This window comes from Lepisosteus platostomus, chromosome 26, assembly GCF_059453375.1.
Source record: "Lepisosteus platostomus isolate fLepPlt1 chromosome 26, fLepPlt1.hap1, whole genome shotgun sequence".
NCBI lineage: Eukaryota > Metazoa > Chordata > Actinopteri > Semionotiformes > Lepisosteidae > Lepisosteus > Lepisosteus platostomus.
In genome coordinates this window covers 4,645,060-4,669,783 of record NC_142636.1, presented here as the reverse complement: position 1 = coordinate 4,669,783, position 24,724 = coordinate 4,645,060, and the positions used below count along the sequence as shown (strand labels likewise).

The 24,724-nt window shown below is 37.4% G+C and overlaps 2 protein-coding genes across 9 annotated transcripts in view; one reads left to right on the top strand and one right to left on the bottom strand.

The window, feature by feature from the left end:
- Positions 1–7,076, top strand: part of LOC148639748 (NLR family CARD domain-containing protein 3-like) — a 98,008-nt gene extending 90,932 nt beyond the window's left edge. For both annotated transcript variants that reach the window (XM_088620910.1, XM_088620911.1), the window contains one exon: positions 5,328–7,076. In XM_088620910.1, the coding sequence (XP_088477036.1) occupies positions 5,328–5,863 (536 nt within the window). In that variant the 3' untranslated portion in view covers positions 5,864–7,076. The remainder of the gene's footprint in view (positions 1–5,327) is intronic.
- Positions 4,237–24,724, bottom strand: part of LOC148639747 (protein NLRC3-like) — a 61,461-nt gene continuing 40,973 nt past the window's right edge. For 5 of the 7 annotated variants that reach the window (XM_088620916.1, XM_088620917.1, XM_088620915.1 and 2 more), the window contains 6 exons: positions 20,074–20,247; positions 19,146–19,319; positions 17,148–17,321; positions 15,011–15,184; positions 11,132–11,291; positions 4,237–9,101 (listed from right to left, as the gene is read on the bottom strand). In XM_088620916.1, coding sequence (XP_088477042.1) covers positions 9,096–9,101; positions 11,132–11,291; positions 15,011–15,184; positions 17,148–17,321; positions 19,146–19,319; positions 20,074–20,247 — 862 coding nt within the window. In that variant the 3' untranslated portion in view covers positions 4,237–9,095. The remainder of the gene's footprint in view (positions 9,102–11,131; positions 11,292–15,010; positions 15,185–17,147; positions 17,322–19,145; positions 19,320–20,073; positions 20,248–24,724) is intronic. The other 2 variants (XR_015930614.1, XM_088620918.1) reach the window with 2 other exon arrangements.

Genomic DNA, 24,724 nt, shown 5'->3' with positions numbered 1-24,724 from the left:
TCTCCCTTCAGATTTAAAAGGTTATTAATAATATCTTCGGTGTCGCATCTTCCCAGTTTAGCTGATCTTTTACTGCCCACGCATGCTTACACAAGCTTCCTGGGTAAACTATCACAAAGCTTTAGAGAACTTAACATTTTTATTATCGACAAATTGTAAATACGACGTTTACATTGGCGTTATTAATTTTTCACTTGAGTGTATGGAGGATTGTCAGCTGTCACTGAGAGCAGACCCTCCCTCTTAGGCTGCACAAACGATTTTTAAATTTTTTATAAAGAAATGGAGGCTGTATGCGTTACAATATAAACATTTACTGTCAAACTTTAAATCAACAATTGATTTAAAGACGATCTGTCAAAGTGCAATGAAATACAATATTGTTGTTGTTATTGTTGTTTTTATCCTGTAAAGCCCTTTGAGAAGCCACCTTTAAAGGCGCTATATAAAGGCGCTGATTCTTATGGAATGTTTTTTCTTTCTTCTTTTTTTCAGCATGGAATAAACCTATTACTTGATTCTTATGGAAGCCCGGTTTGGCCAGGGATTTAAAAAAAAAACATGGAATCGCGTATCTAAAGAAATAACAGTATAACTATATTCATGCACAAACAGTAGCATGTTACATTATTAATTTGGGTGCCTCCTCTTGCCAGAAAGTGCTAAATTGCATTTTGAGTGCGGTTTTTGACTTTTTTTAAATTACAACCCATAAATAAAGCTGATACTGTTTAGACTTTTAATTATTTTAAACTGTATTACAGCAGCACAATGCACAATGCAACGTAAATTGCTACCTTTGTCTTCTGCGTAATAATGTTCACCTCTCTATCCAGCAAATTAACAATAGTAATAATAATAAACTTCATTGTATATAGCGCCTTTAAAGGTGGCTTCTCAAAGCGCTTTACAGGATAAAAACAACAGAGCTGTTAAACCAGTTTTTATCTATTTTTCGGCACAGCCAGCCAGCTGTCGAGTGGTATTAAAGCAAGTTTTTTGTATAGATGACTTTGCTAAAATGTATTTAAAAATAAAAACAATTACAATTGGCACGCCTGTAGCTTTTTCATGAAACCTCCTAGAGTAACGAAATTTCTTGCGTTGCACAGCTTTTCAGCTAAATATATTTATCGCTTACGCCTGAAAGCTGGCTGGCTGTGCCAAAAAATAAATAAAAAACGGTTTGACAACTCTTAAGCATACTGTGTTTTTTTTTCTGCTATAAGCCTTGCCCTTGCTGCTGTGTGTTTCGGATCGTTGTCTTGAAAGAGATGGTGCCTTGATCCAAAGTGCTCCCTGATATATTGGGCAGCATGCTGTTTGACCACGACTTCCTCGAAGAATTCATAATCTATAATTCCTTTGAAAATATGAAGTGGTCCCAGGCCTCTTCTAGATATACCCCCGCAGACGTGAACCTTCAGTGGATGTTTGGGCTTTGGCTTGTCCACATATCTCCCCTTTTTACAAAATGACATGGTTGAAAACTGTTCCAGAGCCACTGTTGTTTCATCAGTGAAAAGTACATAATGAAATGCCTCTCCCTGTTCAATCCATTGGAGCACTTGTTTGAGTCTTTCCTCTTTGTTTTTTTACCCTTATCATGGGGCATGTGTTGGTTTTTTTATATCTCCATCCAAGCCTTCTGCGCAATCTTCTTATCGATTTCGGACTCACGCTCGCACCTATGTCAGCCCATAGCCGTCTTTGAACTTGCATCGCCGATCTACTAATCTACTAATACATCTACTAATTGAAATAGACATTAAACTTAATTATTAAAAAATAATATTATTATAAACTACACTTTTATTAATAAACACATGTAATAATAAACTTCATTATGAATTAAGGTCTAGTACAGTGCTACAGACTAGTTTTAGCAGCCAAGTTAATTGCATTTGGTCTTAAGGTAGTGCACTAATTTAGCATGGAGTTGCTTGGTAACCATAGGTTAAACTCCAGTTAGTACCCTGCTCTCAGTTCGTTGCAATTGACCCTTTCTGTTATTCGCCCTTAAAAACAGTATGATTTTGTATGGTTTTAAAGCCACTATAGTATTCGTATAATATACTTTTATGATCAAATCTAAAAAAAAATTTTCTGTTTCCTAATTACTTTTTACTTAAATTAGCATTAAGACAAATATAGATTACTTTAATGCAAATGTATACCTGATCAAACATTGTGATCACAACAGCCTATAACAATAAATATTTTTTTATAAATCCACTTGCAAAAGCTTGCTTTGTAAATTTGCCATTCTTGTATTTGTAATATTCAACATATTGTGATATACAATTAATAAAAAATGTCAATATAGTACAGAAATTAAATTTTATTATGGATCAAAGATTTTCCTAGTGGGGCTAGTCATTGGCAGCAACCAAACCAAAGTGTTTCACATGACAGCCCACATGCCACATTAAGCATTCACTGTGCCACCTGGCGGTTTTAGAAAGTAGTGCAGCACTGCAGCTGATAATTTGAAAAAAAAACTGTATTAGGCATTACAACGCAGTGAAACAGATATTTTTAGTATTGTGCTTTGAGCATTCTGAATGGCTCGATCTGTACCTGCAGTTAAATCTCACTCTCTCCCTACAAACCCGGATGCCACAAATTAAACCTTTCTCCCCATTCTAAAAATTTACCCGCTGACCAGGAGAGGCCATATTTAACTGATGGATTCTTCACAAAGGAAATCAGAATTCCATAAAAACAACAACATTTTTGGATGATCTTAACGAGGACCTCTCACCTTGTATCTCTCTCTTGTAGCCTTGTCTGTCCTTTTCCCTGTCTTGTCCTTCATCTTCTGATTTGGTGTCTTTCTGAACTGTTGATTGATGCTTAATTATTTACCCGGAACAGTAAGATAAACCAAGGTAAACTTTATGGTTGCTTTGATCACTGGATCTTCAGAGGATAAGAGGTTAATACTCAGATTTAGGTGAACTAATTAGTGGAGTGCCACTGGGTTCTATGTTAGGACCACTGTTCTTCCTGATTTCTATCAATAATGGATATTATAACAGAGATTGCGGAGGAAGGGTGAATCCCTTATTTTGAATCATGGATCTTAATGTAGATCTCTTGCATCCAGAATAGTCTCTTGCTTATCTCTCTCACAATCGAATTTTTCTTTCATTTGGTGTGTGCTGTAATCAGAATCAGATGCCTCTCTTGCAATATTAATTGCTATGTCTTGCTTTTGTTTTATGAAATACCACATCTCTCCATTGCTACTCACCTTGGCCAGTTTAATTCTCTCCTAGTGTACATCACTAATCTTAATGCTGCCTGATTTGATGATCCAAACACATTTTGCCTTCTCCAAAATAAACCTCAGTAAGCTTTGTTGTGATCTTGAACAAGACAATCTCTTTGAGCAAACTTTTCTCTTTGTTCATCTCATCCCATCAGTGATCTCATCTGATTCTCTAAAAACTAGTGAGTTGTTGCTTGACACTGCTTCCTACATCACCTCTGCAGTTTACTAGTTAAGATGGATTCCACACTGTTGACTTCTTTGGTCACTTACAATCTCTCACCCAGAACATCACTTCAATCTCTCTTGCACGCCTCAATGACACTCCATTTACACTCTTGTAGCAACTCCCTTGCTCACCCCCCCACTAGTTAAGGGGGTTTTGACAGGTTTCTCATCATGTCTACTCGTCCCTCAGGTAGATGAGTCACACCAAATATGCTTTACATATTTTGTTCCTCTGTAGCATTGATTAGGATCTAACCGAATGATTGAAATCTAGATAATGGCATAGTAATTTAATTGGTCACAAATGCAGATGATATCAATATCGGAGATTAGAAATCACATAGATTGTTGTAGAAGCTCCAAATCTAAATAAAAAAGACAGATACTTAGATACTTAGTGTTTACTAAGTGCTCTGTCTTTGATTTCAAGACTGATCACCTAGTAGACGATGTTTATAAGAAGTATAGAATATTAAATGAAGTTAGCTAAAAATACAAAAATGCTCCTTAAAGTTGGAAGGAGTAGTTTATATTGTTATGGATGGGGAGTTATGAAAATGGTGAAAATCAGAAATTGATTGAGTGGTTAAGTCAATAAGTAAAATAATCATTCATACCCCCAACTAGTAAATGATTATTCCAGAATATACCCGAGCGGTTGGTACAATTAAAGTCACTTGAATTCTTTATTCTCTGGCACAGGTTTGGTGAAAAGAGCAATAATCCAGGCACACTTGGTTAAACAAAGATTTATTAATAATGACAACAGAAACACTACACTACACACAACTAAACATACAACACACAAGTTCCTCTATTCACAGAATGTACAAACAAGGCATATCAGAGACCTAACATCCTAATCACAAAAAAACAGACTTCTACTAAGTATTAAACTCTTAATGCCTACAAATGTCAAATAAGAGATAATCTGCTTTTCTGAATAAATGCAATACATGTAGTTAAATCTCTCTCTCTGCACCCCGGGTGCCACAAAATGAATGGGTGCTCCCACATCTCAGTAAACATCCTCACTACTTTGAAGCTAGAAGTGTTTACTCTGCAGGTTTCACAAACTTTATCTAAACTCTAAGAGACACTTCCTAGTCACTTAAAGCTGTAACAGTATTAAGGGATGTTATGTCAAAAATGGTATATACAGCACCGTAAAGAAACATAATTTAGAAGAGTTTGTTTATTTTGTTCAGCATGAATGCAAAATCAGTGCGGATAAAAGCAACCAGATAGATTCTAGAGCTCAAAGGAATGTCATACACTGATATGTAACAAGAGCTGAAATAGCTAACCTAGCAGACTTCATAATCAATACTGACACATGAATCATGAGTATCTGAGACATTGGGTTAGTGAAAGATCTGAACTCCGGTAGGAGAATGTGTCAGCCAGAGGAGATGGGCAAGGAGATTTGACAAGCTACAGACAGCCTGTTCAGAGCAGGAGTGAGCAGGAGATCATGAAATGAGCAAGCTGTGAACAAGGATACCTGTGTGACTTTTGAAAGTGTAGCTACCTCAGTGATTTCAGTGTCAGCTTTCCAGTAAATAAGAAGGCAGGTAGGGTGTGATTGGTCAAATGGAATTCACCAGATTATGGTGCCTGCCTCTGCTACTCCAGAAGTGTGTGCAACTGTGTGGAAATTTGACCAAGTTGAAAACCTAAGTCCTCTTCAGGAAGTTACATGTGTGTGTTTATGTGAAGTGGCTAACAGCATATAATTATTCCCCATCAATCATCAAAACCCATACGATTGCAGCAGACTCCTGTTTTCTATTGTACTTTTTTGTTCTCTCTTTCTTTTGTGCAGATGCCTGTCAGCTTACACTGGATCCCAACACAGCACACAGGCAGCTCATCTTGTCTGAGGGGAACAGAAAAGTGGAATGGGTGAAAAAGAAACAGCTATATCCTGATCACACGGAAAGATTTGACCACTGGACTCAAGTGCTGTGCAGAGAGGATCTATCTGGCACTCGCTGCTACTGGGAGGCTGAATGGAGTGGGGATCGGGCTGTAATTGCAGTCACTTACAAAGGAATTGATAGAAAAGGAGAAAGTGATAATTGTTACCTTGGACACAATGATAAATCTTGGAGCTTGGAGTGCTCTGATGTAAGTTATTCTGCCCGACATGGGACAACTAAGATTGCCATACCTGTTCCCTCCTCCCACAGAGTAGGAGTCTATCTTGACTGGCCAGCCGGATCTCTGTCATTTTTCAGTGTTTCCACTGATACAGTAACTCTCCTGCACACATTCAACACCACATTTAGTGAGCCTCTCTGTTCAGGATTTTGGGTTTATACCCATGGATCTTCTGTATCCCTGTGTGAGCTGGAATAGATGCTGAGTCCTGAAAAGATCACTATGTTTTTGCTAAATCAAATCACTGTTATTAGCATTACAATAAGCTCAGAATTACTGATGAATTTAGATGACAGACAAATTGTCAAAGTAGTAGTAGAACAAAATCTATATAGAAAACCTCTTTAAAATATTTGCAATCAAGAAATTTGTTTTCATAGGATGTCAGATGTAGAAATATGTCTAGAAATGTTTATTTTCAGATCTTTTTCAGTTTTAACTACCAATGTTTAACTGGGATGGTTGTGTTTGCTATTTGCTATTTGGAAATTGGGATATATTCATTATAATGGATTAAGACATTTATATAAATAATTCTGAAAATTAAATGCTGAAGATGTAATTCCTACTACTATTGCAAAAGACTAACATATTGTACTTTTACTTTGGTGCCTTTTAGATTAAATTTTAAATTTTAAATTTTAAGATGTGTAATCTAAGATGTGTAATATATTGTATTACTACTATAGAACCAGTCATAACTTTCACTATAACTAGTTTTAAGAGCTCAGTTATTTTACTGTCCTTTTACATTAATGACTGTTCTACTACACCATTATGAAAGCCTGTATTTAAAGTAGTTTAAGTAGGTACCTGCATCAGTATGCGTAGGCTGCCACGGTGTCATGGACAGCACCTCATTCTCTGACGCAGACAGTCACTGCATTTCTAGGTTTTTGAATAATCTGTTGCAGGACTGCACTACTCTGTGATACTGCCAGTAACACAGTGAAACCCTAAACCAACTGCATTTCATTGTCATATCATAACAATATTAAATGTTTATTATTACCTCAAAGCAATATCTATTTAAATTTTCTAACTTTTACATTTAAAGGGAATGTATTTCAGTATGAACTGTTGCTTGAAATCACATGTTGAACACAAAATTCTTCTAAATGAATGGAAATAAAAAATCTAATTAAATAAACTAATTTAGTACATGCCTTTTTGTTTGTGAGGTATAGTATGGTAGGAGCTATAAAAAAGGAGAAACACAATGGGTGAAGATTGAAATGTTTGGTGGCTACAGTCATTCTTTTTTAGGTTACATACCTGCTTAATAGTCAAAACCACATTCAGAGTCAGGGTCAAATTTGAACTCTGGGAAGAACAGCTACCTGGACTGTAATTTGGTTTTTTGTTGTAACAATGTCTGCTGCCTTATAAATAAATGGGACTTATAATCTTTTTGATAAGTGGATTTGTTTAAGTTGGCACCTGCTATTTGCTATTTGAATAGCAAACTTTATTGCTGTAACTCACCTTCTAACAATTCATCATGGAATATCTTTTCCAAATAACAATTACAGCAGAAAAAGGATATGCAAGCTAAATGCCATGAAAATTGTACTAGTTTCTAACTGTTTTGGTTTCTGCTCAAACTGCAAGTAATTACAGGGATTCTATATTAAAGTAAACAAAGAAGAATGTATAAGATTTTACATAAACCCATACAAAACAAACAAAACAAAACAAAGTATTCCCCCTGATAACACTTTTTCTTCCCTTTGGTGATGTTTTCAAGTAGAAGTCAGGATTATGTTCAGACAAACAAAATCCATGATTTCTATAATACCAGCAAAAGTGAAAAAAATATTGCTTATCCAAATGAGTTGGACAATACAGAACACTTCCTGCCATGACGAAAAAGTTGCAATCAAATGTTCAGGCCAAATTCAAAATGATCATTGGATAAATGCAGAGTCCCTTTTTCATTCAGAGTTCACAATACACCTGTACCTCTTAAAGTAATTTGTTCTCAGAAACCCTTTCATATAGTGAAACATTGTAAAAAGAGAAACCTATTTCCATTATGCATTTTGGGGAAAATGTTACACCAACTTTTACTTTCATCACCAAACAATGACAAAAGAAACACATATACTGTAATTAAAATTCACAACGTGGTTTGTGTTTTTAGTCATAAAAACACTGCTTACGTAGTCAGACATCATTAATCATACATAAGTACAGTACTGTACAGAAACCACTTCATTTGTTTTTTTGTGTAATTATACATCATTATTAAAGTCCCATAATTGTCTACCATTTCACTGATTAGACAAAATTAATTTGTGAAAAAAAAACATAAAGTTTAAAAAGTTGTAAACTGTAAAAAAACATTTAAAACAAATTTGTACATCTGGAAGTACCAAATTCATATTTCAGAATCAAGGTGGGTAGCTACGTCAGCATGCGTAGTCTGCAAAGGAACAAGTAATAGGTTTATTCCATGCTGAAAAGTGAAGAGAGAAAACAACGTTTCGGAAGAAGGCTCCATGGCCGAAACGTTGTGTTTTCTTTCTTCTCTTTTCAGCCTGGAATAAACCTATTACTTGTTCCTTTCATAATCAATATCATAATCTAAGTGATGTAATTTCTTGTGGAATTAACTTCTTTACTAAATTTTAATTCCTTTAACATCGCTTGTTGCAAAGATAATGCTGTTTGCTTCCCCATTTGTATTGTAAAATGCTCTTTAAGATGAAAGAATAATCTCAGCAATTATTTGCTTACTTATACAAGTGAATTCTGAATTTCCATAGTATTGGTTAAATTTCTACCTATTATGTATTAACATATAAATTACTAGACACCAACAGAATGGTAAAAACAAATGGTATCATCTTTTTTTGTATGTTGGTGATTTCAAGATGCATTTGTCTGTTTTCTCTATCACAGAAGTTTATTAAAAAGTACAGTTTGTTGGAAGTGATTATTTCTGATTTTCTATTTTTGGGTTGATATGTTGTAAATCATGTGATTAGAAAAAGAGCCTTGTTGTATCTTGGAAAGTATAAATTGGCTAAAGCAAGCTGTCTGTATAATTTATAAGGCCTCAAATAAATCAATGTTTCTCTCAAATGAGAAAAAAAAACGTCAAATCCTTATTGTATGGCAAAGCCTGACTAATTGATGTGGTAAATTGTAGTAAGACAAAATTGCTGATAGAATAACAAGCTCTTCTTCCACAGTCAGCAGTGTGGCTGTTTGTCTGACTGACCTGGCAGGACAACTGTCTTCCTTCCTGGCAGGCAGCACAAAGCTTCAGTTAACAGTCAAATTGTTTTGTTTAACAAACATCTGTAGAGTTTTTTCACATCTTTAATCAACAGACTTGTGATGATCTACAGACGTGTGGTGTTTCAGACATCAACGGATCTACAGGCATCTTCCTGACTACCCTTGTCTCGGACTTTTGAAGTACTCAAACCTACAGAAACACAAAAAAGCACAGTAAATATAACATTTGCAGTAGATCAAAGATTTGTGTTTGATGGAGCTACATCAGCATGTGAACTGCAAAATAACAAAGACAGGATAAACCTGCAATGAAAAGTAGAACAAAAATGTTTGGTCTGGTGAATATTCTTCAGGTGTTGTGCACAGATTGGGCCCTAATGCACAATGTACACATGTGTCATGAGCTATTGAGCTGCAGTTCACAGTATGCAGGATAGGCCAGGACACTGTTTTTTTTTGTTTTTACAGACCAGAAATTGAAATTGAATATCTGAGAATTGTAGAACTACAGTATATAATCAGTAAGAGCCAGCAGCCATATCACCCTGCAGCTCTCAACTGGCTACCCACTGAAGCTAAGCAGGATTGAGCCTGGTCAGTACCTGGATAGGAGACCTCCTGGGAAGCTATGGTTGCTGCTGGAAGTTGTGTTTGTGGGACCAGCAGGAGGTGCCCACCCTGCAGTCTGTGTGGGTCCTAATGCCCTGGTATAGTGGTGGGGACACTATACTGTAGTGGGCACTGTCTTTCGCATGAGATGTTAAACTGAGGTCCTGACTCTCAGTGGTCTTTAAAGATCCCCGGGGATTTCTCGATAACAGTAGGGAGTTATCCTAGTGTCTGGGCCACATTTCGGCCTTTACTTTACACAGGTAATGAACAAGTTAAACAGGACAGGGATTGTCATCAGTATCACAGTTTATAAATTTCATAGCACTGCTTCACTTTAACTTCCAGGAAAAACAGCAATAATGTTTGAAATAACAAAGTAAAAACAAAACAAATATAGAAGTAAAATATTGGCTGTAATTTAAATGCAAAGAGAAGAACCCCCACCTTACATTCTGATGTATTGGCCCTGATCACCATTGCCAATACATTACAAATCAAATCATCCAAATTACCGCAAAAAATAAATAACACTACCCTGCCAACTGGGAAACACACAATACAAACTGCTACCAGTCTCGAAAACCCAATGCACACTGATGCTATGTCTGATCTACAGTAGGTGAGTGACAACAAGGAGAAACAGATCCTATTACATTACAGGCTCACTGACCACAGCCTAGCCATATAAACTGGGCAACACTGGCAAACTTGGCTGCCCAGCAAGGACAAACTGTGCTCCTTTTGGCAGCAGGGAGAGACTGAAACAGATTTTTTTCTGCTATACTACAAGAAATTAATCGATAAAACAAGCATTCTTCCCAAAAATACCCACTAAATGTTATGCCTGCTCCTGAGAAAGTGCTGGTTTGCGCACCTGTTTGGATCTCCTGGCTTTACTTCACTTGCTTTCTTGACTGCGTTCTGGATCACCTAGTGTTTTATTACATTCTCTTGTGCCTTGAACCCAGCTTTTTACCTTGACTTTGCCCTTGGATATCCATTGTGTGCCTCTGATATGTGACTTCCTGGCTTGAACTTTGCTTTTTTCTGACCATGGCTTTTGACTGTGCTTCTCTCACCTTACCTGACAGGTTTTTCAGCCTGTCTGTCTCTGCCTGCACTTGGGTTCACTTCACTGAAACAGAAAGCTGCACGCTACCTGGTAAGTGCAGAGTTGTTACACTAAAATCCCAGAATTCACACATCAGCCAGAATCAGAATAGCTTCTCTCCCAATGTGTTCTTTAACCTTATTAAACATGTTAGAGGAAAATGACCCAATGATTTTGAGACCTATGTTTCTGGTTAACTATTTTAAAAACATTTGTTTTGAAATAATTGTATTAAAATAAAAGCCTGCAGTTTTAACATTTTTAGGGGGAATAAAATATAGGTCATTATCTGTGTTGTTTATTTTATACAGTTTTTTTTTGTTCATCTTAATTTAGGGTGCCAATAATTATTGAGCCCACTGTATGCGATAAAGTTGTGAAAAGGCAGAGAGAGGACAGTCACAGTGACACAACTGTGAAAAGAAAGAAAATTAAATAATGAGAAAAAATAGATGATAAAGATTATAAGCATAAAGTCACAAAATAAATTGTCAAACCTTGTTGTAGTGACTTCTTTGAGCTATAGACAGCAGTTTCATTCCTGATTCCCCCAGGTTGTTCCCACATAGATACACCCATCTTAGATTAGACTTCTGTGACATCAGAACAGAGGCCAGATCTTCACAACATCTTTCAGTTAGTTCACATTTCTCCATCCTGCAGATATAAATAAATAGTTGCAGAACATCTGCACAGCTTATCCACAACTCTTTCCAAAATTTCAGTACAACTAAGAATAAGAGAGGGGAAAGAGTAAGGGACACAGCATGTCACAGCCCAAGAGACAGAGGGATCACTCCAAATTGACCCCTACAGCTCTAGTTGAAAGAGGAAGGGAAGGAATGATCTCTATTGACTATTTTGTTCAGATCTTACTTCCTTACCCAACGTTAGTTAACTCTTGTGACTGTAACTGTTCTTCTACTTGTCTAGGTGTTGGAACCTATCCTGGCAAGCAATGGGTGAATGGCAGTGCACACACAGATACAAACATGCACCCATCTGCATGTCTTTAGACTGTGGGAGAAAACCAGAGCACCCAATGGGGTCCAAGTGACCATAGGGTGAACATGTAAACTCCATTCAGACAGCACCACAGGGCCCCAGGGCAGTGCTAACTGCTGCACAACTGTGTTGTCTCTATTCTTATATATTATATATTTCTGAGATAATTATATCAATTACATAATTTTAAATGTAATCCATAAGTGAATGATCAAACGTGTCTCATCTGATGAATTCACAAATATATTATTACAGCAGGTGGTTTGGTATTGTGTTAATAAATCATATATTACAGTATATGATTAGAATTTGATTGTGCATCTCCATGTTATTGTGCTTGATTGACTCCATCATAACACTCTCACAACTTACTGTTCCACTTTCTAATTGTTCAAATCAATCCTCACATTGCTACAGTACATGTATAATATGTTATTTAGTTTAGGTGGGTGGCTGCATCAGCATGCGTAGTCTGCAAAAGAACAAGTAATAGGTTTATTCCATGCTGAAAAGAGGAGAGAGAAAACACAACATTTTGTCTGTGAAGCCTTCTTTCGAAACGTTGTACTTTCTCTCTTCTCTTTTCAGCATGGAATGAACCTATTACTTGTTCCTTAATACAGTAGTTTGTTTGATGTTAAGTATATGGTATGAATTGTACTTCATTATAACGCTGAGGAACAGAATAAGTAACACACTCAGTTAACCCTATCTTTATGGTATCTCTTCAGGAATTACAATGGGCAAGTATCAAGTGTACTGAAAAGACTATGGAGTGTTTTAGACAAAATGTGGCTTCATCCACTTGTCTGTTGGCTAATCTCTTGGCAGAGTGAGGAGTGACCAAGGGGCAGCTGCAGAGGTGGAGATGGGCTGGAGGAGGGATGTGAAAGATGTATGTGAGGGAGAGAAGTGGATCACATTCAGTATTTCCAGTATTTTAGAAGAGGAAATTAAATCGAGAGTGACTGTGAATTACTGACAGTTGCATCTGATTGAAATTGGCTGCCATCATCCCTCCCAAATTTTTGGCACCATTAAATTATTGCAAATCCTTTAATGTGCAAGCTGTATCAGCACCTTATTCAGATTTGATTGTTTATATTGAAGTAAGATGTGAAGACGGGTTAATTTTAAGTCCTTTCTGCATGAAGATTAGACTTCTAAGGCTGGAGTTTATGGCAGGAAGGGGGTTAACTGATAAGGATTCCAGATGCGAGCTAGGAGAGCTAGGGAACCCCCTGTGGACTTAATCCTTGACCATTTGGCCAAAAAGCTGTAAAGTGGCCAGACACGTGACCTCCCCCCTTTACCATAATAACGAATGACGAATCAGTGCAGCAAGGAAGGACTATATAAACGTAAAGTTTGTACCAGCACTTTGAACAATACTTCGGTTTTGTTGTTTCTTGCGGGAAACAAGACTTCGGCTTTATTGTTCCTTGCATGCAAGAAACTCATCTGTTTAACTTCATCTCAGGATCCAAAACCTTATTCTTTCTGTTACAACAATATTTATCTTATTTAGTTTGATGAGTCCCTATTTCCTGATTTTATAACTAATTACAATTATTACAATAATTGCGTAAGTATTCCTAATGTTCAACCTCATCATAACACATTAATGATCAATTTGCTCATAGTACAATGTACTGTACTAACTTCACAATTTACCATTTAGGCCACAGGAACAAAACTACATCAGGGTTAAAACCTTTATACAGTATATCTTACATGGCCTTTGGCAATAGGGAGAAGGTCTGAAACTGAGGCCGATGTGTCTGGCCACTCAATGTCTATTAAAATGATAATTTATTGACACTATAATTTACCCATTGAAATAACCTCCTAACATTACTCCCAATGAGAATGGCTGAGGGTATAACTGCCACTGGCAGACATTGTGTGGGTCCTCTGTAGGTTTAATGTTTAGGTGGGTTAAAATCTGTTCTTTTCAAGGATACAACCCCAGAGAAGTCACTCATTGTTCTCTTAACCAGCAGTTATTATCTCCCTGCAGCTTACAACTGGCAACCCACTTAAGCAGATGTGAGCCTGGCCAGTACCCAGATGGGAGACCTCCTGGGAAAGCTAAGGTTGCTGCTGGAAGACTTGTTGGTGTGACCAATAGAAAGTGCTCACCCTGCTGTCTGTGTGGGTCTTAACACCCCAGTATAGTGATGGGGATGCTACACAGTAAAAAAGGTACTGTCCTTCAGATGAGATTTAAAACAGAGGTCATGACTCTCTGTGGCCGTTAAAAATTACAGGGCATTTCACGAAAAAGTAGGGGTGCTAACCCCAGGGTCCTGGCCAAATTTCCCCCTGGCCTTTACCATTCATAGATTCCTAATGAATTCGCTTCATCACTCCTCCCCAATGAGAGCTTACTCAGCACAGTGAGAATACTGGTGTTGTCACGATCGCTACTCCCCCTCTTAAGGGTGCTCCAGCCCTTCCTTGTTTTCCCCATTGCTTACACCTGTTCCTTATTCAAGCCCCTCTTTAGTTCCACCTCTAAAGCCAGACGCAGGCGTTTGCCCGAGGCTTCTCATTGAATCCTGCTTCGTGAGAGCCCGGGATCCTGCTGCGTCTGGCTCCTTCATGGTTTTAGTTTCTTTTACCTGATTTCCTGTCAGCCGGTCCCGACCCAGTTCTTGTTTTTAATTACTTCGGATGGATCCCCTGGTCTTGGATTCAACCTCCCGTTTTGGATTCCCCCTTTGGATATACCCTTGGATTCTTCGCCTTGGATTCACTCCCCCTGGACACCTGCGCTCCTCGGACACACCCCCCGTCTCCAGACCCTTCTCCTGCATGATTATTTTCCCTATTGTATCCTCACAATTCCGGATCGTGTCTTCTGCATAGGGCCCGGAAAGAACTGTTCGTGACAGGTGCACTCTGGCTGCAGTCGCATCATCCAGGTGGGTGCAGCACACTGGTGGAGGTGGAGGGGAGTCCCTATTACCTGTCAGGTGCTTTAAGTGGAGTGTCCAGAAAAGAACTACAGTATACGATGATGATGATTATTATTATTACTACTTACTGTTATGGATGTCGGAAGGGCAAGCCGTGGAATGGCAGGAGAGCAAAAACCTATGCGTAGCGGCGAAACTGGGATTAACCCAGGGTCAGAAGGTCAGATGATGTCGGGTAGAAACCTATGCTCTCAGGCCGCGGAGGAGGCAACCTGGTGCTAGGCGGGTCTCAAGACATCCGAACCCTCAATGCTAAGCCAGTAGCAGAGCAGAACCAGGAAGTAAATAGGCTCAACAAGAAGACACACCAGAAAGGCATTAATAATCACTGGGAACTAGGAACAGGACAAAAGAGCAGTGCCCTCTAGGTGTACCGGGCGTGACACTTACCCCAGTGACTGTAATTTACATCTGGGATCCATCAGGGCTGAAGACAACAGTTTCACTCCTGTATCTACCAGTTTATTGTAACTCAGATTCAGTTGTCTTAGACTGCAGTGTTGAGACTGAAGAGCCGATGAAAGATATTTGCAGCATCTCTTTGTAAGTCCACACTTATGCATCCTGTAGACAACAAGACAGGCGCACAGTTGAATATCTACACAGCTCATCAACATCTTACTTTATAATTCTTGAGTACAACACCAAATGTTAGTAATCATTTTATTACCTACCTTACTAAGACTCACATGTGATCATGCCAATAATATACAGTATATAAACATCTTGGGATCCACATACTTATACTCATAAACAAACATGTCCACTAAAAAAAAAACTTTTGCCTGCTTTATTGATTTAAGAGAAGCATTTAGTCCAAAATGGCACAAAGGACTTTTTAAAACTTCTTTAAAGTGCTGTAGGAGGTAAAGTTTATGATATAAATAAGTCAATGTACTCAGAGAATGGGAGAGAATCGGAAAATAAAAGAATAACATTTGCCACTTAGGGTGGTGGGGTGAAACAGCACTGTTCAATATCTATGTCAATGAGATGTGGGCACAATCTGCAGCACCTGGCCTCACACTACACAACACAAAAATTCCTGCTCTATGCTGATAATTTGGTTCTGCTGTCGCACCAAGGCAGTAGTGGGGCAGTATTGACTGACATGGGCAGTGACAGTCAATCTGGGCAAGACCAGAGTCATTGTTTTCCATAAGAAAGGCAGATCTTAGGGAAACTGGTACCAGTTCACACTGAACAATAACACATTAGATCACACAACCAGCTACACACACCTTGGATTGATAATCAGTATATCTGGGAGTTTTAACTTGGCAGTGAGGGCACTGAAAGTGAAGACAAACAGAACTTTACGCTCTATTAGAAGAAGGCTTTGCAGTATAACCCCACCCCCATAAAAATCGGCAAAGTCAGCGTCAGATTTACCACATGTATTAATACTGTTGCCTTATACTGTACATACGTTTAGCTTTCCTAACTCTTTTTTGACGTTTTTTCGTGCTTCCTTAAACGGAACAGCTTTACCTCAACAGAAAGTGCATTTTTGACACACACACTTATTTTGACACACACACTCTCACCCAAGGACAGATTTTCCCAGAAGCCAATTAAAATACCAGTATTTTTTGGTGAGAAAACCGGACCACCCAGAGGAAACCAACATGAACATGGGAAAAATATGCAAACTCCATGCATATAGCAGCCCAGATGGTTGGGCCGGATCACATGAAAATTGCAGCACACAGCAAGAATTTACTGCACAGGTTTCTTTAAATTAACCCATGAACTTCCACTGTAAGTCCCTTTATATACCAAATAATTTAATAAATAATACATACATAATTATATATATATATTATATTATATTATATTTAAATGTATAATAAATTTAAATTAAGCCGATGTAAAAATGTGAAAATTGTATTCCTCCTTTAATTAACTAATTTATCAAACAATGCACACCATGAAAACCCATTTACAAACAATTTCAGTTCAATATTAGTGGCAGGTCAACTACTGTCTTCACTACAGGTGGCGTGCCACAAATAGTTATTAACACAATGATTAACTAGTATGGTTTGGAAATCTTAATTTAATAATTGATTTGTTATGGCAATAAAGCTCTTTAATACGACAATTAATAAAGAGAAAGGTTAATGTAAGAATACAATGAATACAGAGTGACAGCAGGCAGTAACAGTGAATAATGAGGTAAGAAAGTTAATACTAACATTTTGAGAGGATAAATACACATACTGTAGAAAGAGATAATGAAGAAACATTTAAAGCTAACATGGAGAGACAGCAGTCTATACTGAGGAATAATAAAAAAATTATAGCTAATTCTCAAATTCATTATTCAAAAGTAAGGATCAATTGATTCAGTATACTACAGTATATAGTACTGTATATTAAGTTAAATATAACATAACGCTTAAGATGCTGTTTACTCTGACAATGGCAGAGAAACGCACTAGGAGTCTCCTTTGTAGGTTTAAACAACTCAGCTGTTTGTGCTGACATTTATTCTTTTAAAACAAATTATCCTCCATTTACTCACCACAATGTATGTAATTTACAGTTGTGATTTTTAAGAGCTGTAGACAGCAGTTTCACTCCTGAGTCTCCCAAGTTATTGAAACTCAGATCCAGCTCCCTCAGACAGGAGTGTTGTGACTGAAGAGCAGAAGCCAGATATATACAACATCTGTCTGTTAGTACACACCATGACACCCTGTAGATAAAAAAGCACAGGAGCACAGCTGAACATATGCAAAGTTCATCCACATCTTTCATTCTATATTTGCACAACAAAACTAAACTGCACATATAAGACGCGCATGTTGTTTTTCATTTTCCAGTGTATTCATGATGATAAATAATTTAAAGTCAAACAAATATTAATTAACAACAAAATATGATTGCACAAAACACAACATTAAATTATAATACATTTAAAAATCTATGCATCCCATAGATTTAAGCATGTAACACACAAACAGACCAAAAACAGAACACCCTACACCCTGATAGCTTGACCAAAATCAGAACAAAATCCCCCTTCTTACAACATGGATGCCCCTACCATATTCATTTGCAATATGTTTGTGACAGTTTGTACTCTTGAAAAGAGTGCTTGTGTTGTTTTTCTACCTGAGATATAGTGCCTTTTTGCTTGTGAGGGGTAACATCATTATTTTTTCTCCATTTTAATGTTCTGTAGTTCCCTGTCATTACTCAGTCTTTGCTCCCAAGCTTAACAATCAAATCACCCATCCTTCTGTTGACAACAGAGCCTAAATTTCTGACTTTTATGTCTGCCTCAGTTTCAGCCTCAAATTTTGACTCTTCACTGTTTTTCCATCCTTTACAGGTTGCAGCAAAGTGTCTTTAGCTACACACAAAATATTACATAAACAACGTGGTTGCAAAAACAACATAATTGTACCCATCCATACAAAAACAAAAAAGCAACATTTAGTTATTTAGTTCTTTATCGGGATTATTTAGTAATTTAATTGACTGTCACCTAAAAAACTACAGCATGATTATGATTATTATGATTATTATTTTGATGTCAGACACCTCATGCATTTTCATTAACATTTTGAGTAATTGTTTAATAACTCATCTTTCAAGAAAGATGACATAGTTGAAGTCATAACTTTTCTTGCCGTAATAGGCATTCAGATCGCTACCTAAAAAACAACTACTGATATATTGGCATCTAGAATGAATACTATTTTTCTGTAATATATTATTTTTCCAGGTTCTACAACACATTTTTCTAAAGAAACAGGAGCATCAACATGATCTTAATTCCATCTCGTTAATTTATCAAAATCAATGCAAAATCCCATTTGAATCTCTCCATCAGTGGTCATTGGTGGATACTGAACCAACCAATAAAAAAAGAAATCCCTCTAAATAAACCTTTTGTACAATATGAATAATATAAACTAAACTAAAAAAATTGTATGTACAAAAACTGAATATATTATATACACAAACAAAAAAGAAAACTGATAAAAAAGCCACTCAGTTAAACCTGGTGCATACGCCGTTAGCAGATTGCTAACAGATAGAGCAGGCAGAGACAGTGAATAATGAAAAAGGAGAGCGCTGCGATGGAGACACAAGAACTTTATGCTTATCTTGGTTCTCTCACTAACAACTCATTCAATAGGGATGAGAGAGCATCCAACAGAATTATTTTTCTTGCAAGTGTTGCATGTTGTAAGACACTAATCGCAACAGTGACTTTTTTGGTTATAGAGTTACAAATAATCTTAGACTGCCTCTTGACAATAAGAATATGGTTGGATTCTTTGATGGAAGTTTCTGGTCTGTCATTTCTAATACAATTGATCATTGAAATGGCATGTTCTTTAACCATTGAAATTACATAATAACATCATAATGACTTGTTCCCACTGAGAATAGCTAAGGTTTAGTGTAGCCCTAAATAGATACAGTGAGTCTCCACTCAGCTCTTGGTGTCTACTGTACATCCAGTCTTTTAAAACAATCACCACAGAATCATCCAGTGTTCATTTACCTCAGTGATTCTAATTTACACTTGGGATCCATCAGGGCTGCAGACAAAAGTTTAACTCCTGAATCCCACAGGTTATTGTAACTCAGATTCAGATGTCTCAGATTGAAGTGTTGTGACAGAAGAGCAGAGTTTAGATATATACTGCATCTCTTTGTTAGCCCACAGTCCCTCATACTGGAAAAAGACAGGAACACAAATGAAAATCTGAACAGCTCATTGACAATGATGATATAGTCAATTAATATACGAGGAAGAAAGGAAAGGAGAGATCAGGAGGGTGAGTGAGTGAAAAAAGAGGAAGGGACAGGGTAAACAGGGAGGCAGAGCAACACTGTTGAGAAGAAGGAGAGGGGAGAACAGGAGAGGAAAGAGGAGATATTCACTGCAGCAGAATTATTTTGTTTTTCAATACAAAATTAAATCTAATGTGTTGTTTTATCTATTTTGTGTAAGAGTTTCTGATGTAAATGAAGTAACATTAATTCTGGACACTTATCAAATCACGATTGGTTGTGAGAGAGATCATCTCTCGGATGAAGCTGACAGGCAATTTTTATGCCTTTGCATTTTGGGACACACCATCTACATCCATGCACAGAAAATAATTGTTTTTTGCATACAGTATGTAAAGATAAAGGGAAATACAGCAGGCAGTGAAGAAGAATAATGAGGGGAAAGAGGCAGTAAGTATAGAGAAAAAATAGACTGTTATTGTAGAAACAGTGACTAATTTTCACCTTCACCATTCAAACTGATGATCTTTTGACTCAAAATGCAGTAACAACTTCAGAACACGTAAGTCATGGAAACAAAAATTAAACTTGTGTAGAGACAAATATCAAATATTTAATTATTTAAATGATCATTAGCACTACTTCTGTCCTTTTCAAACTTAAAACTCCACAGAAATATCCTACTGTTTACTTACCTCAGTGTTTCTAATTTGCAGTTTTGATGACACAGAGCTGCAGACAACAGTTTCACTCCAAAATCATTTAGATCATTGTGAGGCAGATCCAGCTCTCTAAGACTGGAGTATTGTGACTGAAGAACAGAAGCCAGGTCTTCACAACATCTATCTGTTAGGCTAGACCATGACATCCTTCCAACAAACAGAATTTTTTATAATATATAAATGATAACAATGTCTTTTACAATATTTGGATATAGTAAAAATGAGAAAGAGAGGGAAACAAGAAGACAAAATCAGCTAAATTCTTGGGACAAGTGATGCAGAAAGACAAAGACAGAGCAAACGTCATAAACATCCCTCAAACCTGTTTCCACTAGGGCTGAGGATGTGGCAATCCCTGGTAAACAAGGTATATAGTCTTCCTTAAAACTTCATTAGCCCCACTGCAGTGCTTCCTCTTCTCTCCAGAAATCCCTATTTTATACAAAACTCTGTGCTCCAAGACACCCTGCTTCCTCATTCCTACTCAATTATAATCCTGTCATGGAGTCTTAGTTTCAACAATTCAAACAATTAAAGTTATTTAATTAATATTTATGATATTTAAAACTAGGGAATTTATTTTTTGAATAAGGGAATTGTTATGAAAAAATATTTATTTAAAACATTTATTTAAATGATTAACAGGAATCATGAATCAAATGACATTAATTTTATAAAGTTATTTAATATTATTTAGGCAGGACTGGGGTCCTGGAATTAATTCCAGACCTGAGGTGTTATCTGTATAGAGCTTGCATGTTCTCTCCATGTTAATGTGGGATTTTGCCAGGTGTTCCAGTTTACTCCCACAGTCAAAATAACTTGTTGGTAGTCTAATTGGCTTCTGGAAAGTGTGGGCATTTCTGTGTTTTTGCATGCCCTGCAATGGACTGGCATACAGGCCTGGGAATATCTTGTGCCCATTGCTTTCTGGGATAGGCTCCGGCTCCCATGATATCCTGTGTTGGATTCAGTGGTTAGAAATATGATGGATGTTGTATTAACGGTTACTAATTGCCTTCAAATTACATTATTAAAAACATACAGATGAATTAATTGCCCCAAAAATGTTGTATTTTCATTTTCAGGTATTAAAAAAAATATTACAGACAAGTCTTCCATTCATTGACAATATAGACTATGTAAAGAATGTTAGTGTTAAGGATTCAGACAGTGAAACCGAAACCAAGTAATGGTCCCACTTGCAGGAGCTGACTAAATTACCAGAAGGAGATCTATACTGAAAAACCAAAACAAAGTCCAAAGGGGAAGCCAGTAAACCTATAACCAGGGAGAGAGTTACCAAAGCCAAGCTGTGATCCAAATACCGTAGACGAAGGAATGAGCCGAGAGTCCAGGAGAAGCCAATGATCCAAACAGGGAGAGAGTAACCGAAGCCAAGCCGTAATAAAAAAAAACGTAGTCGAAGGAAAAAAACAAAGTCCGAAACCAACAAAGTAACATGAGGTAGAAGGCTTAGCGCAACAAAGAAGCTCGAACGGAAAACCAATACTGAGCGAGGGGGTAGGGAAAGACTAGTGCTTAAATACAAGATGAGATGGTGGTGTGGTGGTGAATACGTACTCTAATAGGTTAACTAATTGAACTAAGACTACGCCTTCTTCTGCCCCTTCCATTGCCGGGAGGCAGGAATCATAACAGTTAGTGTATTACTACCTCAACAATAACCATACCATGTGATTCTAACTGATTAGAGAGAACTAAGCATACAGTTTTGTAGCACAGAGATTTGGCAGATGAATGCTGTACACTGTGAGTAAGAAAGCAACATCAGTCAGAAAAAGAGGAAAGAAGAGCATCAAAGACTCAATATATCTTCCTTATATTATCCTGGTTATGCACAGTCAATCAGGAGTAAAATAGATGATCTCATCTATGAGTAAATGCCAAATTCCTTTCCAAGTACAGGGATGCCTGCCTTTTGCTGTTCACAGAACTCCTGTGCACTAGGACCTTGACCCTCATGAGATCAGTAAGGTGCATGGCAGAAGCAACTATTTGTACATAGACAAACACTGATGAAATCCTGTGAGCTTCACATCAAACTCTTATCAGTTTCCCTGAATCCATTTTAACTCCCTAAAGGGTTTCCTTATATGTGAAATCTGTAGTCTACATTAATCCTAAAGCCAACATGATTCGGGCAGCAGAAAGAATCACCTGAGCTAGTCAGCATTTTCAAACAACTTCCCCAAGGCTCCCAATTTCATCATGGGAGATTTTAACCTCTCTACAAAAGTTACCTAAACATTTTCATCATTATATTACCTGTCCAACAAGACAGAATAGAGTATTGGAATTGTGCTACGGATCACAAGAAGGGTACAAATCCGTCTGATCTCAACGTGGTGTATTTGGTTCCCACCTAAAAAATGGCCCTACAAAGAGATAAAGATGAATGCAGGGTGGTTCTGGTCTGGACCAAGAACACTGTATAGTAACTACAGTTTATGGACTGGGACATGTATCAAGCTCTGATCTTGATGAACTGACAGATACAGTTACTAGTTAAGTAAGCTTTTGTGAAAATTCACCTTTGAAATCTTGTACTGCATTCTGTAATAACAAGCCCTGGGTTTCAAAATCTCTCAAGTCTGCTCTAACAAGTAAAAAATAATTGTTCACTGAAGGTATGTTGCTTTGAGTAGCGAGGCTCAAAAATTGTGAGAGATTAAGTTGGCTAAATTAAGGTATAAGAAAAAGTTGATGGTGAAATATGTACAGGTAATTCATACATAGCAAAGTATCAACTCAATAGTGGTATGCATAAGAATGGGTAGGATCATTAGTATAAGGATAAGGCCTATTATTTCACTTAGAATGAAGTGATATCAAGTATTTCTAAAAATATTTGTGTACCTGGATCAAAAAGCCAGTTGCCTATCACTGGAATGCGGTGAGACACCTGTCTGTCAACAGCCACAGGATGACCTTGTGGTCTTTGCATGTGAGCAAGCATAGGAGATGAGCTTATCTTTTGGATAAGGATCTTTCCCAGGACAGTCCAGATGCATTATCAATACCGCTTTAAGACGGGTGTCCACTGCAAGTGCCTGGATGTTTGGCAGAGGAATATCTGGAAATAATCCTAAAAGTCATAGGACATGGTCAATCATCAAACAAGATGATCAACCAATCAGGGACCTGCAAGGATTGGGTAACCACTCCACTTGTTAGGTTCTTGAAAAATCACCAACCGTATTATTTCCAGTTAAAAAGCACTGCATCACTTCTAACTCAGCCACCCTCCTCTCCACTGAACCACACTTGTTGTCTGAACTTTGGGACTTAAATGTTTTCCCGAAGCACCAAGTTAGAGGGTGAGCCTGCAGCATAACCCTGAGCCAGCTAGCTACCACTGTGCTTCTGCTTGATCACTGGAGCAATACAATTGGACTCTTTTTGTGCAACTCGGCTCACCCTGTACATATACTTTTTTCCCAGTTCAGCTTGATGTTAACCGGACAATCCATTTAAGGGAATCATCTGTCAGCATGAGGCTAAAGCATAATCCTTCTCTCTCTCACCGATACTTTGAACTGCCTCTGGACTGGAGTGGCACCGAGTCAGCAGAGCACTGATTGAACAGTACTGTGACGGGCTCAATCAGCTGTTCTCCATCCCTCTGTGCGGGTGTTACTAATGCACAGTTGTGGATGAGTATAATTCAATATTCATCATCTCAAGAATAAAATTTTTATAGAAGCACATTTAAACTCACACAATTAACTGTTACAACTAAATATTGTGCCAGTAAATTCACAGAAGTCTTACATTAACAAAGGTCGAAAATCAGATACTGACTTTGCTAATTAAATTAAGCAATTCTATCTTTGGTTTGATGTACTATACATAATTTTACTAGTGAACTCTGTTTTAAGAGGCAGGATCACAGATTGTGCAATTAACACTGATGATTGTAAGGATTGTAAATTGTTCAGTCATGTTAAGGAGAGGAAGAATCCAGGCAGAGTATTGAAATGGCCAGACTGCCGTGTGACGTTTTTTCCTTTATTTCCCTATTGTAATTAAACAAATCAGTTGTGATCCAAGCGACAAAAGTCGAATTCCTGAGTTCACTCAATGATTATAGACTAGTAGCCCTCCCCTCACAGGTATTTAAAGAGATTGTGGAAAGCAATACTGTGGCAAAGATACATGAGCAGTTAGGGCAGGTAGAGTGTGGAAGATGCTACAATACACCTTCTTAATGTTGTCCTCCAGCACCTTGAAGGATATAAGATTCATTTTGGGCTGTTATTTGTAGATTTCTCTTCAGCATGTAATTGTACCAAACCACAATTATTGGCAACCAAACTATTGTCTTAGTTTTGGCCTTGATCTTAATCTTAATCATCCAGCTGGTTTACTGATTTCCCTACAGATGGAACTCAGAGGGTAAGAGTCAGTAATCATTTGTCTAACAAGTTGTATTCCTCCACTGTTCCACCTAAGGATGTGTATCGTCTTTACTCCTTTACTCTTTGTCCTATAAGAAAAGTCACTCAGTTATCAACACTCTATACACATAATTAAATATGCAGATTACTATGTTATTGTTAGTTTGCTTAAAGCAGATGAGGGGGTCCATTTTGAGGAGTTT